Raw genomic sequence first — 16,099 nt, 5'->3', positions numbered from 1 at the left:
AAGAACTACTCTCCCCGAAAATCTTTTTTTCCGTTTGCATTCCCACTGGCCAAGTGGCCATAGGGACTGGTAGGAAGGGTAAGGGAGTGACACAAGCACGGCAACGGTCTTTATAGCATCGTCACTAGACCTTAGCGCCACATACATCAACAACAACAAAGCAGCATGGAGGAAGTATGAACTTTTAGCAAGTGCACGTATGTGCAAACAAACTATTTTTATTTGTATATTTGTAACGCAATGTTTTGCTCAACACAGACGGGGCTTTATTATACTCGGAACAGACCCCGCCTCTGCCTGCTGCGCTGTGGACGTGTGTGTGTGTGACTGTGTGTGTGTGTGTGTGTGTGTGTGTGTGTGTGTGTGTGTGTGTGTGTGTGTGTGTGACGGTCGGCGAGCCGCAGGACACGCTTGTGGAGTTTAACTCCGAAAAGACAGTTAACCACAGGTTCCCGTTAATCTTGATGGACATGTGTTGTGATATTTAAACAAACGAACCGTCAACGGCGAAATAAAAGCCTCTTATTTACGAGAGCGGTCTGAGAGACATCCAGCTTACCGCGAGGTGTCTGAGCGTGACTGGCTGAGCGACGAGCTAGAGGCCGGGGCAGGTGCTTGCTGGCTGTCGCCTCACTTCATGGAGGCTCTCAACTCCGAAAACTTTGAAGCAAATTGTCAATTCGGCATCAATTTTCGCAAGACTGCCTATATTCAAAATCTAAACAGTTAATTTCTCGCCTAAAATGTTGTCAGAAGTGAATTTAATGATGAATAAGATGGTGAAAATTGTTAAAAATGTCCCGTTGTTGGTTGTTGCTCTGTCTGCAAGTTCCGAGTTGGCAGTGGGCGTGACTTATAATTTCGACCAATCAAGTACACCTAGGAAAAGGGAAAAATGAAAAGACCCTGCTCTGAAGTAGGAGCTAAAAAAGTACGCTACTGCGGCCAGAGGAACTTAAAAATTCCCACATTTTTCCTCTCGGAACACGACGAAAAAAGTGTTCTAGGAACGTTTGGTTCTAAGAACTGCAAAAATCCCTCCGGTCGGAAAGTCCCTTATATGTAGATGTTGTAGTTCCCCTTAAAAGCAGTGTGTTGACTCTGTTCTTATATCAGCCTCATTAAATCATGCTATTTTGTTGATTTTAATTATAGGCATTAAACCACTGTAAACTGATAGTCATTTAAGCTGCACTTTGTTCAGCCTAGGTTGGTTTTAAATGTGCTCTATAAATAAATTAACTTGACTTGACTTGCATATGGTAAGCAATGGTATCTTTAAGATAAGATCTGCTTTATTGTACAACGTATCTGTAAAGCTGCTGCCTATAGAGAAGAGACAGAATAACTAATGTAATCCTTTGTGTGAAAGCACAATGAAGACATTGCGAGGAGCTATAATAACTGAAGACTTTTTAATCTACATCATAATTTACATGATCGTGAGTTGGAGAACAGGCATATCTTTTACAGAGCGAGTCACAGATCGAGAGGTTGTGAGGAGGAAACTGGACAGGATTGAAAAGATCCTAAATAAGCTGGGTGAGTGCCAATTCAGAAGCAACCTTAAAAAAGAGTTAAACGACGAGTGTAAAGTTCTGGCTTTGTAATCGCATAACAACGGATTGGTAATGAAGTAAACTTATTATATTAAAGATCTGTAATCGAAAGTAATTGAAGAGGAAGACATTTTTATTGCAAACTCATGCACACGCACGAGTGTAGCTGAAAGACCACATAAATGTTGTTGTTGTATGCTAATGGAATTGTGTTGGTTGCAGTGAAAGAGGTTAATTTACAAGAATTGAAAAAGCACAGATTATACAGGTTAGAAAGCAATTTGAGCAGCAGAGCAATTTATATTTATAATATATACGTATATTTCTAATTGGTTTTGTCTTTAATGAAAACCTGAGATTTTCAGAGGGACTTGGCAGAGTCAGCAGGACAAGCATTAGCTTTAGGGTCTGTGATGATGTATATAATGAAATTGTGACCTTGGTTTTCATAAATTTATGATTCAATGGTTCAATTTTTTGCTGAAGGAGTAGTGGGTGGTAAGGATGCCGCTGACTGAGGAGCTTTCTTGGGATGCATAAATATAGTGCTAAGCAGGCTACTGAAGGGGACATGGGATAGGAGTCATGTTTTGTAAAGCGGAGATGTGAAATAGTTCGGCTGTGGATCCGCCGGAGGGCTATTTCACAAAACCTAGATAGTGGATTAAGCCGGGATTTCCCAGTCATCCTGGATGACTTAAGCCTTGACTCGGTTTCACAAAAGCAGAGGCAGATACATTACCATGGAGATTTATTCTGTGTAGCTAGCCTGCCCAGGCTAGCAACCTTTTCTGTTCACTCAGCAGTGGTTTTACCTTATTATTATTCATTTAAGTTGGCTAAACGGCTGGTCTGCAGCATTAACGTTTCCTCTGACACCGCCTCTGGCGTCTACTCGTTCAGATGGCAGCAGTAGGCAGTGCCGCGGCTTCGGCCTATGTTCTTGCAGGCTGTTGCCATCCAAACAAGGAGACGCCGGAGGCTGTGTGAGAGGAAGCGTAAACAAGACGGTGTTCATGCTAAGGTAAAGGCTAACCCGAGGACTGTTTTCACAGCAAATGTCGGCTACCTGGGCAATAAACTGGACAACTTTTTTACACATTTTGTTGGATCACAATAAAGTATCTCATCTAATAGTTTAGCTTTGAATTAGCTGCAGCCCTGAGTCTTTGGCTACGGTTAACAAGGAACGTGCATGCGCAACTGCATTGGCAGAACAGCCAATAAGAACACTTTGATTGACCTGTGATTGGCCATTCTCCCGTGACGGCTAGAGTTGAATAAGATAAGATAAAACTGTCTGTTTACACAGAGAATTTTCTTGCATTGTCTGCTCCAACAATCTACAGAAGAACATCCTAGTCACGCTCAAGTAAGTATCAACAAGACATGATACAATATAAACAAACATCGGAGTCACCTGTCCGTTGTGCACACAAACACAAACATTCCACATCCAAACATGTCATATTATTTATAATTAATACAGAACCAAGGACGAGATGCAGGAGTCAATTTTTCTATCAGACCACTTGAATTACAATATGCTGAAAGATTATTGTGGAATTTTTGCCTAACTACGCCAAATATACTGCCTCCCCCAGCTTTAAGAAAAAAGACCAGTAATAAAAAATCTCCTGGGAAAGTTAAGGTCCTACATTGAAAACACCCAGTTTTACTGTCTATTACAGACATTAAGGGACACCTTCCAGCTAATCAGAATGGTGAGAATTCTCACTGTGTATGGTATAAACTGTAATGTTCTGACTTAATGCAAAAATTTAAAATGACAACAAATCAACAAAAAGTGAAATCACACAATGATGCTTCGGCAGGGAAAACACAAAGAACAGAAGTTCCTTGTAAGTTTTAAGATGTATCTGTCACACAAGTATGTACACTGATATCTAGCTTCCATTAATGCCCATCTATAATATAGATAGACATTAATGGAACATTAGACACAATACATCAGGGATCGCCAACACAGTGCCTGTGAGCGCCTAGTCGCCCACAGGAAGCTAATGGTCACCCTCTAAAAAAATGGCATAGGTCACCGATAGAGTTCGATTTAAAAATAGCCTTAATTGTATTACTTATTAATTGTATTGTACTATATTAAATATAGTTGTTGTATTGTGTCGAATATTCAAACAGTGCAGCATTGAAATTGGTGTGGATAACACCAGGAAAAAAAACTTTTAAGATGTTTTGTACTATATTTGCTCGACTGAGAAAGTGTTAGAAGAGCATGCAGCACTGATAAGCTTACCATTCCTTTCAGCAAACAGTTTTTTTAATTTCCATTTTGTCTTTTTATGAACACAATCCAAAGTAAAGCTGATAGAAGTACAGTATATGGTCAAAAGAGCTCTATCGATGGACCTTTTTCAAATGTGGACCAAGAAAAAGAGAAGATGTGATGCCAAAGTTATATCCACACTCCATCCTGTTTGCACAGTGGGGTGATGGTCTGTCTAAGGGGGAACAGAAGGAGGCCGAAGCTCTATTTCAGATGTATGGATACTGTTGGTACACGATCTGTGCTGCCCGCACGAACCGTCATGCGCATGCGCAAGATGTTCGCGCATGCGCAGATGATAATCCGTTTTACCGAGGATACGACACTGCACGATCTGTTCCGCGCTTCCGGTCGTAGTTGTAGCGGTCTGCCGTTAGCCTCCACCGGGAAGCTAACGTTAGTTTAGCTAACAGCTAATTCGGCTAACCGCTAGCTGAGACAGCATGTAATAACTTTAAAAGACCCTCAAAATAAAACCTGAAAATAACCGTTAAAATATATAACAGCTGTTACGTCAGTTCTACTTGTGCTCATTTAAAATACAATCAATCAATACTTGTCTTTATTGTTATTACTGTAAGGTCTTAATTTAGCTGTAGCCTGCTTTTCCAAGTGTTTAGTTTGAGTTAATGTTATTTTAGACTGAATCAAGCTGTCAGCTAATGGTTAGCCGAAATTAGCTGTTAGCTAAACTAACATTAGCTTCCAGGTGGAGGCTAGCGTGGAACAGATTGTGCAGTGTCGTATCCTTGGTAAAACAGGATTATCATCTGTGCATGCGCGAACATCTTGCGCATGCCCATGACGGATCGTGCAGGCAGCACAGATCGTGAACCGACAGATGCACTAGGTAGTTTATAGTTACGTTTAGAAGTCAGAGAGACTAAATCCGTTCAGATTACGGATCACCTACAGTGTGTTGTTAATTAAAATCAGCAACAGATCGCATGTAGAGCATTTTGACAGCTACTCAGTCATAATAAAAAACAACTGGAGACATGTGTACAAGCTGATATATGGGTCTGATAACATTTTATTAAATCGGAATCGGACCACAGTGTTTCTGTGACTTCCTGTTCAGACTGAAGGCTGCTGGAATCGGCTGGAAACTGTCGCCTGCTCTCGAGGCGCAGTTCATCTCGAACGTGCCTATTGTCTTCCTGAGTAACCAGTTGCCACTAGACAGGAAGCTTCCAGATACAAGAGACCACAGGTAACTTTTGTTCATATGGGTTTAACTATTTTGAAAGGGGGTTTGATTATTTTGTGACCTTTGCCTTGTATGTACCCCAATTTAATGTCTTCTCTGTCCTACGGATGTTACTATGAACTGACTAGTGTTTTACATGCAGCAAATCTAATAAATCATAAACAATATTGTGAAATTTGAATTTAGTTGCATTTTGAATTATGTAAATAACTGTGCCAATGCAATATTGAGTCAGAAATACATGTATTCAACATGACATGATAACTGTCACATAATAGCACCCTTTATCCAGAATAAGACACAGAACCACAAACCCACAGCACAGACCGCAACAAATACAAGATCTAACCTCTATTTCTTTGTTCTTTGTTATGTCAAGCCTGCTTAAACAATTGCTTGTGTTAGTATTTGAGCATTCATTTACTAAGTACTGTGTTGTTAATGTCACAAATATTACATTGACTTGTTGCTAATATATATAGCCTATATTCAGTGGTGGAAGAAGTATACAGATCATTTACTTGAAGGTGCCGTAGGTAGGATTGTGAAGATCCAGGACTTAGCCAAAACATTTGAACATCAACAACTTCTCAGTCCCTCCACCCTTCCTGCTGAAGCCCAAAACGGTCTCCTAAGCCCCTCCCCCCACAAGGGAGAATGAATGCGTGTGCATGAGCAGTGATTGACAGACAGTTAGACACCCCCCCTGGCCCTGATTGGTGCATCTGAACAGGGAGCTGTGGATTTTTGCAAATCGCACTGTTTTCACATTTTTTTTAAATGACCTGCTTCATGTAGTTCTACTGGAACATAGGGTCAGTTTCAGCAAATATGACAGAAAGTTAGTTTTATAAGTCATACCTACTGCACCTTTAAGTAAAAGTACTAATACCACACTGAAGAAATACTCTATTACAAGTAAAAGTCCTGCATTGAAAATGTTACTTAAGTAAAAGTATGTAAGTATCATTAGAAAAATGTACTTAAAGTATTACAAGTAAAAGTACTCAATCCTAACATTCCAAACTGTTCTGTGTTTAATCGGCTAATCATTTCAACTCTACTTGTAGGCCTATATATTTTTGTGTAGTAAAATTTATAATAAAACATCGTATTTTATAAGCTACATGTGTTTTGTGGGTTAAAATCTTAATTTGTAAAGTAACTAGTAAGCTGTCAGATGAATGTAGTGGAGTAAAAAGTACACGTTTTCCCTCTGAAAAAAGTACTTCAAATTTGTATATATATATATATATATATAAAAGAAAAAAAAAGCTTACCTGCCGTCTCTACCTTCTCACAGTTTCCCCTAAAAGTTTTCTTTATTTGTCAATGTATTGTAAGAGCTTATTGTAATACATTTTCCTTCAGCTGCAGTTACGCATTTGACCACACGGCTCAGCCTGGGCTCAGCCCACTATTGGGAATACCTGCGCTTATTAGGAGCAAGTAATACAGGAAGAACAGGTCTCACCTCACTGCTCACGCACATCCAAATAAACAATGCCACTTGTCTGGTTGAAGCTGTCAGTCCAGTAGCCTAGTCTAAGGTCGCTGCGCGCGTGTCTTTCAAGGTTTTCCATTCCCTTGCTGGGAGTTCAGTCTGTGTGTTATCACTATGAGACGGGTGTCGTTCAAGCGGTCAATCGTCATACTGGGGGGGATCGGGCTCCTCGTCTACGTGGGCATGTTTCTAAAGGGTAGATATGAGCCTGAAGATGAGACTGACAAACAGCTGGACACACCGCGTATGAGCAGGAGTTTTTCTGACCTGGAGACAAGCATCAACAATCTCCGTGAGTTGAAGCAATGGAGATGGGGAAATGGACAGAAAGTCGGGTTCTGTATGATTTGTTATGGGGTGGTGGGTTACAGAAATGGGTTATTGACTTACTTAAAACGCAAATAAATAAATAAAAGGATTTGGTACGTGTAAAATTAGAGATGTATTGTTGTGTATATTGGTTATCCTGTTGTAAAAATATATGATATATAAAGGAATGAATTCAAGTTGAATGAGAGGTGGGAAACATCACAAGCTTAGGCTTCATCCTGCTCCTTTTCAGACAGTTTTTGAAAATATTAATTGCAATAGTATTTTTAATATTATTTGTAACACTGTATAGATGTTCTTTTTCCTTTGGTGTGTTGCTACGCACTTTTGTATTTTTATATTTTATTTCAAACATATATATATATATATATATAGGTTCGAAATAAAAAAAATGAAATTTAACTTCCGTGACATTAACATTCCTTCAGTGTTAGAAAGGTAAGCAAATAATTAAATGTCCGTTCACTACACAAGTAGTTACTCAAATGTATTTTATGCTTTCAATCATCTGACAAAATGATATTGCATTAAAACAAGATAAGTGTCACCAAAAGAATAATTGCAGATGTGGAGTCAAACATTAGATGAATGGCTTCTAATGGAACTTTTCTTGACGTTTGCTGTCTATTATATTTTTTGTGTTTTAATGTATTTAAAAAATTTTTTTTTATCCTTTTGTATTTAGTCTCTCTCTTGTGCTTCCATCTGGGTATCAATACCATTTTATTTTATGTAGAATCCATCTAGAGAACATTCATCTCAAGAAAAACTGTGGTTACAATTTACTTAAAGGTAGCATCTACATAAGAGTCATGAAGGTGTCATAATGGGGGCGGCCTCTAGCTCACCCAGTTAGAGTGTTCGACCCGTGTAGGCTGAGTCCTTTGCAGCGACGCGGGTTTGAATCCGACTTGCTGCCCTTTGCTGCGTGTCATCCCCCATCTCTCTCCTCCTTTCATAATAAAGGGAAAAAGCCCCAAAAAATAATCTTAAAAAAAAAAACTGAACGTGTCATAAACATTATAAACAAGTCATAAATGTTTATGACATAACACTTCTTTTAGTAAGTGTCATTCGTTTTTTGTGATGACAATGGTTAGGGTTGGGGTTAGGGTTAGGGTTGTCACTCTTATGTAGATACCTTCAAGTCAAGTGTTACCAAAAATGCTTTATTTTAAATAAGAAAACATGTAGTCATCAGTAATCATGCTGCTCATTTGACTCTGTCCTTGTCATCCTTTTGTCAAGACAATGTAGTCAGAGCTTTTGAGAAAAAGCAGGACACCATGCAGAAAATGCTCGAAGAGGACAGACTCAGATGGAGAAAAGCTGCAGAGGTCGAACAGCCAGCTGTCAAAACACAGCCAGAGCAGCAAGAGAAACCTGAAGCAAAAGTCCCGGACCAAGAGAAAAAGTCTAATAAACTGTTTCCCAAATCTCCCCTGTTCGTGACGTGGGGGGAGAATCTCTCGGAGGATGACCAAAGAGAGGCACAGGTTTTGTTTGACAAGTATGGATACAACGTTTTTCTCAGCGATCGCCTTCCTCTAGACCGAGCTCTTCCAGATACCAGGGATCCAAGGTACAACAATTTCCTATGATGCCAGAGCTGTCATTTAAGTCATATACAGATAAAAGATAAAGACAGGGCCCCTCCTATCCAGTTCATTGTTTGCTGATTATCCTTCAGCTCTCTGTTCACATGGTTTGTCTTTAGATAAAGCATTTACACAGCTTACTGATGGAAAGACGGTGGTTTTAGAAATCCTTCTGTTTCTGAATAGGTGTCTGAAAAAGAGTTACCCAGAAGACTTACCAAGTATTGGAGTAGTATTGATCTACCTGAATGAGGCCCTGTCTATTATCAAAAGAGCTATGCGCAGCATCATTGACCGCACCCCTAAACACCTGCTGAAGGAGATAATATTGGTGGATGACAATAGCTCTGAAGGTAAGTTAAGTGCAAATGGATGAGATTGTGCAAACATGTGTCATAAACACGTTGATCCATTATGTACATAGGCTACTGTCATACTATGAGACATGACAGGCTGAAATCATGTTTCATTGTGCCACTGCTGCTCATATTCTAACTTTTTTTAGGCTGTAATCTATGTTATGGTTGTTATTTTGTGATTGTATTTTTTTTGAATGTAGCTACTTTTCTAAGCAGTCTTGTAAAATCTCCTAAAATGCATTTTGTCACATGAACTTTTGGATTTAAGGTAATAGTTTTGGGAATTGGGACATTTTGGAAAACATATGTACCGGTATTCACTTTCTTGCCAAGAATTAGATGGCATGCCATGGTTGATATTACTATCATAGAGGCTATGTATGGTAAAATATTATGCTACAGTCAGCAGCTGCTTAGCTTAGCATAAAGAGTGGAAACAGCTAGCCCGGCTTTGTCCAAAGTTAGAAAAAAACAAAAAACAATCTGCCTACTAGTACGTTTAAAGCTCACTGATTAATATGTTACACCTTGTTTGTTTTATCTGTTCAAAAAAGTATGAAAACAACAATTTTTTTTTTTGTGCCATAGATATGGTAACAACAAGAATTTAGGATGGTAAAGCTCCAGCACATAACCCCCAGGAAAACCATACATTGGCGTTTTTATATCACGGTTATTGTACACATTTAACAAATACTGTATGTGTTTATTAGTGAGCTTTAGAGTTTCGGCAAGGTGGACTTTGTGAGCTTTGGACAGAGCCAAGCTAGTGGTTTTCCTTTGTTCCCCGTCTTTATGCTAAGCTAACCAAGTGCTGGCTGTAGCCTTATATTTACCAGACAGACATGATAGTGGTGCCGATCCTCTCAATTCTCAACAAGAAAAGGCAAATAAGCATTTTACTCCTTTTTTTAAGAGCACATAAACCCCAGTATGATGTAACAGCATTTAGTCATTTCAAAACTGTAATTAGTGGTGGAGTGGCACTGGATTGCAATATACTAATGGTGTTTCTCATTCTTGTCCATCCTAATGTACATGCATGGGTGAATAAAACATTAGAAACACCTTTTTAGTCAGTACATCATCACTAACTACAACTTCAAATTGGATACCGTCACAACATCAACTTAATGTTTAAATTTCATTTCAATTGCATCATGTAGTTTGTGAGCATGTGAGGCACATCTACGATCACAACTGTTGCTCTCAAAATTTTAAGTGTACTTTGCACTCTGGGTAATCGGTATGGAAACTGGTGTCACTGCCCCGTCTAAACTTTCTATGGTAAAAATATCTGTCACACCCCTAATCAAAAAAATAAATAAAAAAATAAATGCCCGCATTTTCTCTCAATTTAGAAAACCTGAAGGGTGACCTTGACATGTACGTGAAGTCGCTCGAGCAGGAGGACCCCAGTCTCTCTATTAAAAGGGTGAGGCACAATGTGTCTTATGGCCTGTCTCACGCCAGGGCTTCTGGCTGGAGGGCTGCTACTGCTGACGTGGTGGCCATCCTGGATGCGCACATCGAAGTCCATGAGCTGTGGTAAGAATGAGGCAACAATAAATCTTTTATGCCTGGTTTATGTATACCATTTTCACTGGCATGTATGTCATTTTTGATTCCACATTAAAGGTGCTATAAGTTTACCATGTTTACAGTTATCAAATGGTATGCAGGGAAGTGTCTATACCACCACCAAGTGCAAACTGACTCTGGTGAGCTGATGCCAAAGTTGGCGTACCTCACATCTTAGCCCTTGATAAACCACAATATGTTTTGCTAACAACAACTTTTTTCGGAACGCCCTGTTTACACATTTGCAACAGCCCAGTCCAAGTACAGACTTATCCCAGTACAACCACAGTCGGGTGTACTGGCATTACCACGTAGGCAATGAGGGCATTAAAGGTCTTGCACAGTGGTGGTAACGAGGGTAGGGCGAGTGCTGCTCAGACTTGCAACCTTCTAGTCACAGGCTCATTTATACTGCAATAGTAAGTTTGGCAAGCTGACTTTGTAATTGTGCTTTAGGCAAAACAAAACAGTCTAACTTGGGTAACATTAACTAGATCTCTGCATCAAAATTGAACATTTTTCAGTCTGAAGCTCCCTCCACCTTCCAAATGCTGCACCAATGTTCCCTTGGGTTGCGTACAAATGAAACTTAATGTACAGGAGATGGAAGTATTCAAAACCATTTGGATGTGTTCTGTCTGTTTGGAATGCTTGATCTCAGCAGCCTCTGATCAACTAAAGGAGTGAATGGCACGTCAGAACACATGCCAGCTCCCATTCCGGAGTTACAGTCATTTCATAGAAAGAGACAGGTAAACAACAGTTTAATGAAGTGATGGGTAAGTCACCTCTCCTCCCTTCCCCTCTTTCAGGGCGGAACCCCTGCTGACGCAGATCAAGGCTGACCGAACGGTGGTGACATCCCCTGTGTTTGACAAAGTAAACTTTGATGACCTCACGGTTATTCCATACCAGCCAGCATCACACGCCTTCGACTGGGCTTTATGGTGCATGTATGAGAGTTTTTCAGACGAGTATTACAAACTCAAAGACGGCTCGTTGCCTGGAAAGTAAGTTTTAAGTGAAATTGCTCAGTCTTGTTCCAACTTACATATGTGTCAAACATATCGTATACATATACGTATCTTGGATAAGGCATTATTAATGATCTGAAAGCTTTACTTTTATGCTTATGGTGATTCAACATGTTTTTAAATTATACAGTAGTAACGGGTCTCTTCTTTCACTCCAGAAGTCCATCGGTCATGGGGATCCTAGTTGCTGAAAGAAAGTATCTGGGAGAAATCGGACTCCTCGATGAAGGAATGAAAGTGTACGGTGGAGAAAATGTTGAGCTGGGCATTCGAGTGAGTAAGCTTCACCTATCTAACACCTGATGGCACAGTCCCGGGCCAACTTGTAGCAAGTTGATCCACGGGTTCAGTACAATTGCCCCTCTTACTTAGTAAAACCAGAACTGGTTACCTCACAATCGTTGGGACAGATTCCTGCCGTAATATCTTTCCAGATTTGTATAATCCTGTATCATAGTATTATTAACAGCTGTGCAGTGTTTGCGTCTAATAAACCTTGAAATACATGGATTACTCGATTTAGACTTAACTGGATCATGTTTTGTTCACTTTCTTGCTGACAGTTAAATGAGATTGATACCACTTTTGTGTCTGTATGGTAAATAACAAGCTACAGCTAGCATCCACTTTGCTTACTTAGCATTAAGACTGGAAACAGGAAGACAACAGCTAGCCTGTCTCTGTCCTAAGGTAACATAATCCACCCACCAGCACCTCTAAACCTAAATTATTTAACACAACACAAGGCATTATGTCAGATTTTACAGGAGAGCCAAAATAGATTTTGACCAGAGTTGAGTCCTATTGCCATGTAATGAACACAATATTTGATCTTTTTGTGTTATAAGATGCTCACTATTGCTACAGTTAAGGTTTAAAAATACTTATCAAACATTGTAAAAATGGCAAAACAGTGGGATACGCCTTTTTAGCACAAACATTTTCCAGACATACTAATGAATGTACAGAATAGTAAGTAAATGTTTATATAAAAGGTTAATGCACATGCGGTTATATAAATAGTGTATGTGTTAACGACGGTTTTAAAATTTTAAGAGTAAAAGCCTTGATGAAAGTTGCTGAGCATTACTTCAAGATGAAGATATTTGTTCTTATCTTTATTCAGTGTGGATTGAAGTGTAATTAATGCATTTTAAATAAAATGAATGTGGTTTACAATTGCTTACTTCCATAAGCCCATATTCTGAATCATATTGGGGAAACTGTTTGTGTCAAAAAGGCCCACTCTTGTCATTTTTAAGATCAATAAATAGTTTTCAATCTAAACTGTAGCAATATTGTCTGTTTATGATAATGTTCAATCTGATAACACAAAATAATCAAATATTGTGTTCAGTACATGGCAATAGCTGCTGATTCAAGTTTGATCAAAATTTGTTTTGGTTCTCCTGTAAAGTCTGATAACGCACCCCGAGTGTTGTTAGCATGATCTACCCACCTTTTAGCACAGCGTTAAGCTCACTTGAGCCATTTCACTGTTATGCCTTGTTTTCTATTTGTCATTATTTCAGTTGTGTCCTTTTGGCACTCATATATAATATAATATAATGAAATCTGTACAAAAATTCCCCTGAGGGACTATTTGTTGGCTAGGAGTAGTAACTTCCTTGAGTCTCCACTGGTTCTCTGGCAAATGTTCTATTATTATAATTATTAACTTTATGGGTCAGCTGCAGGGGTCTCCCAGAGATGGAGCCCTACAAACTGTTAAGTGCATATAACAAGTGGCGGTGCTACCCACAGTTTGTGAATTTCTAAGTAGCTCTTATTAACTCTTAACCTTTGTTTTTATTCATGCTTTGCACTTGCACAATTATCATTGGTAACTGATCAATTATTCCGTTTTTATCAAGTAGTATAAAGCTAAGCTTTTTTGTTGCTCATATAGGTGTGGACATGTGGAGGCAGTATTGAAGTAGTTCCATGCTCCAAGATCGCCCACATTGAGAGGGCCCACAAGCCCTACATGCCTGACCTGAGCAAAGCCATGAAGAGAAACGCCCTGAGGGTAGCAGAAGTCTGGATGGATGAATACAAACACAACGTCAACTTGGCTTGGAACTTGCCGTTTGAGGTACTTCAAATGTAGTCAAGTACAACAAAAATAATGACGCCCTTTCTATGGAATACTGCATGCCTCATACACACAGGATGCAGAATGAACGTCCAAGGGTCCATAATGAAAAGCTTATCTTATGAGTACAAATGTGACAAACAAATCATGCCTTATTCTCTGCAGAATCACGGAATTGACATTGGGGATATCTCTGAAAGGAAAAAACTGAGGGAAAGGTTGCACTGTAAACCTTTCAAATGGTATCTGGAAAATGTGTATCCCAAGTTGGATCCCTTGACTGACCTAGTTGCCTATGGAGGAGTAAGTTTAGTTGTATCTAATGTATCTTTGTATGTGTGTTAGAGGCAGTACTGCAGGGTGTGCGCGCCACATGTGCACTGCTACATTATATTGTGTATTTTAATGATACATGTCATAGTATTGGATACATTTTCATTGGGTTTGATAAAATGATGAACTCCCCCATTTATAGATGAGGAATCTTGATGCTGACAGGTGCATAGACCAAGGACCAGTACCAGGTCACACACCCATTGCCTACAATTGCTACTACTATGGACCTCAAGTAAGTAAAGCAAGTGGTTGTCAAGATTAATGATTATAGTCACTGAAAAGTTACCAGTGGCAATTGGAAATATTGTGTCTTTGCTGCCGTTTGGCTTATTTACAGTAACTGACCAATCTGCTTTCTGCTTGACTTTTAATTATTATTATTTTTTTTTAGATGTGTTATTATCGGTCAGATGGTGAGCTCTATATCGGCGGCATCAAGTCCCACAAGTACAATGACAACCGGTGTTTAACTGACCCGGGGAAAAAAGAAACGGAGCCTGGCCTTCATAACTGCAAAGAGGCTAAGCAGAAAGGAATGGGGATTTACTGGGACTTCACTCAGGTATTACACGTTGTTAAACTATTATTAAAACAAATAGCAAAGTATATAAAAGTCAGGGAAGAGCTGTGGCAAAAGGATTTTTTTTTTTTTATTCCAGTAAAATAGTAAAAGTTAAAAGTCAGTGTGTCTCACCCTTTTATATAAAACATAGGGTGGATGAGTTCAGGGTGACTCATAGCTCAAACTATCGACTGATTGTCTAAATATTGTATGACAGGCTGTGCGTTTGCATATTTGACACTTATTTTTCTTCTCCAGGGCAAAGAACTGAAGAACAGAGATACAAAAAGGTGTCTGGAGATTAAGAACGGCCTGCTTCTAATACAGGAATGCTCTGGCCAAAAATGGGAAATCCAAAACATAATCAAAGCCTTTTAAAGCGTGTGGCCAACAAGAAGTGAACTTCTCTGCTCATTGGTCAGTGAATAATATCACCTGAATGTGTAAAATGGACATTTGCTCAACAGTTTATGAATGGACAAAGTCATTATTTGTACTATTTATTATTCTGCCAATAAAAAAAAAAGAGTTATATAAAACTGAAGAGTTATATTTGCTAATTGGACCAGGGTACTGTCAAAGATATGCAAGCTGTCTCCCAGGAGGTCTGTCTATATTACAGTTATTGTGTGGCAAAGAGCATTGCTGGGATCGCTGACACACATCATCTTATAAATACTGCTTATGAAGGAGATACCCAAAATTATGCAATTTATAAATGCATGTTGATCCTTTTTCTTCCCTTCAATCTTCCACTCAAGGACACCAAATATATTCTATCAAGCAGAAAAGTTAATGCAAATGTTTGGGTTTTCATCAGATTAAAACCTGGGGCATAGCATAAGAGAGGTTACACACCAACCAGACGGCCGACCGTCGGCAGAAAAGGAAGTCGGACTGATCAGTCGGGTCCCCGAGGTCCAAAAAAATGCCTCAAAACACACTAAGGCGACGCCGACTTAAGCGTACGCTCTGCGCGTGCGCGAAATGTAATACGTCTCCATAGCAGCAGGCGCCGCTTCTCTGTATTGTTTCCCAGAAAATGAAAACCGGCAGCTGACAGGACAAACAGGTCACGTGGGTCTTTTTTCTCCAGAAATTCACAGCCAGACAGTCATGGCAACTTGTTCAGAATACGATCTCATATTGTACTAAAATAGTTAACCGAAACGTGTTTCTCAAAACATTTTAAGCGAGAAATAGGCCATGCAGTTGCTGAATCTGTCTTCATTTCAGATCGACAAAGGTTGTTTCAGGGTGAGCCCCAACTGCCCTGTCTCCGACTGAGCATGTCAGGTCAGCCAAAATGAAGGCCAACGGCTCCCCGAGGTCCAAAAAGTGCCTCGGGACACACCGAAGCACAGTCCGACTGCCTTTTCTTGAATATCACTCATCCATGAACCACTTTGTTTTCTGAATCATGCTTTTTATACCACAGTTGTCCTTTTCTTTTTTGTTTGCCTTTTTCTGCATGGAGGCTATTTCTGTCACAGATGATAATGCACAGAAAAGTAGAAATAGATTACTAAGAAGAACATTTATATTTTTCAAACCTGAAATTTACCTAACAGCACCAAACCTATTGCATTAAAATGCCTCCAGATGTAGTATTTGTAATAGTTGGCCAAT

General features: G+C 39.4%; 1 protein-coding gene across 2 annotated transcripts; it reads left to right on the top strand.

The window, feature by feature from the left end:
- The first annotated feature begins 1,389 nt into the window (after nt 1–1,389).
- LOC116053824 (probable polypeptide N-acetylgalactosaminyltransferase 8) lies at nt 1,390–15,009 on the top strand. 2 transcript variants are annotated; one of them, XM_031304970.2, is made up of 11 exons: nt 1,390–1,542; nt 8,154–8,487; nt 8,690–8,856; nt 10,224–10,410; nt 11,256–11,453; nt 11,636–11,750; nt 13,387–13,572; nt 13,738–13,875; nt 14,048–14,140; nt 14,300–14,470; nt 14,729–15,009. In XM_031304970.2, exons 1-11 carry the CDS (start codon nt 1,437–1,439, stop codon nt 14,846–14,848), a joined length of 1,815 nt encoding a protein of 604 aa, XP_031160830.1. In that variant the 5' UTR covers nt 1,390–1,436; the 3' UTR covers nt 14,849–15,009. The 2 variants fall into 2 exon arrangements, with proteins under 2 accessions (XP_031160830.1, XP_031160829.1); XM_031304969.2 differs by lacking the exon at nt 1,390–1,542 and adding an exon at nt 6,582–6,867.
- The last annotated feature ends 1,090 nt before the right edge of the window (nt 15,010–16,099 follow it).

The sequence above is a fragment of the Sander lucioperca genome, chromosome 7 (assembly GCF_008315115.2).
Source record: "Sander lucioperca isolate FBNREF2018 chromosome 7, SLUC_FBN_1.2, whole genome shotgun sequence".
Classification (NCBI taxonomy): Eukaryota; Metazoa; Chordata; class Actinopteri; order Perciformes; family Percidae; genus Sander; species Sander lucioperca.
The sequence above is the reverse complement of the archived record's forward strand: the minus strand, read 5'-3'. Positions and strand labels throughout refer to the sequence as shown.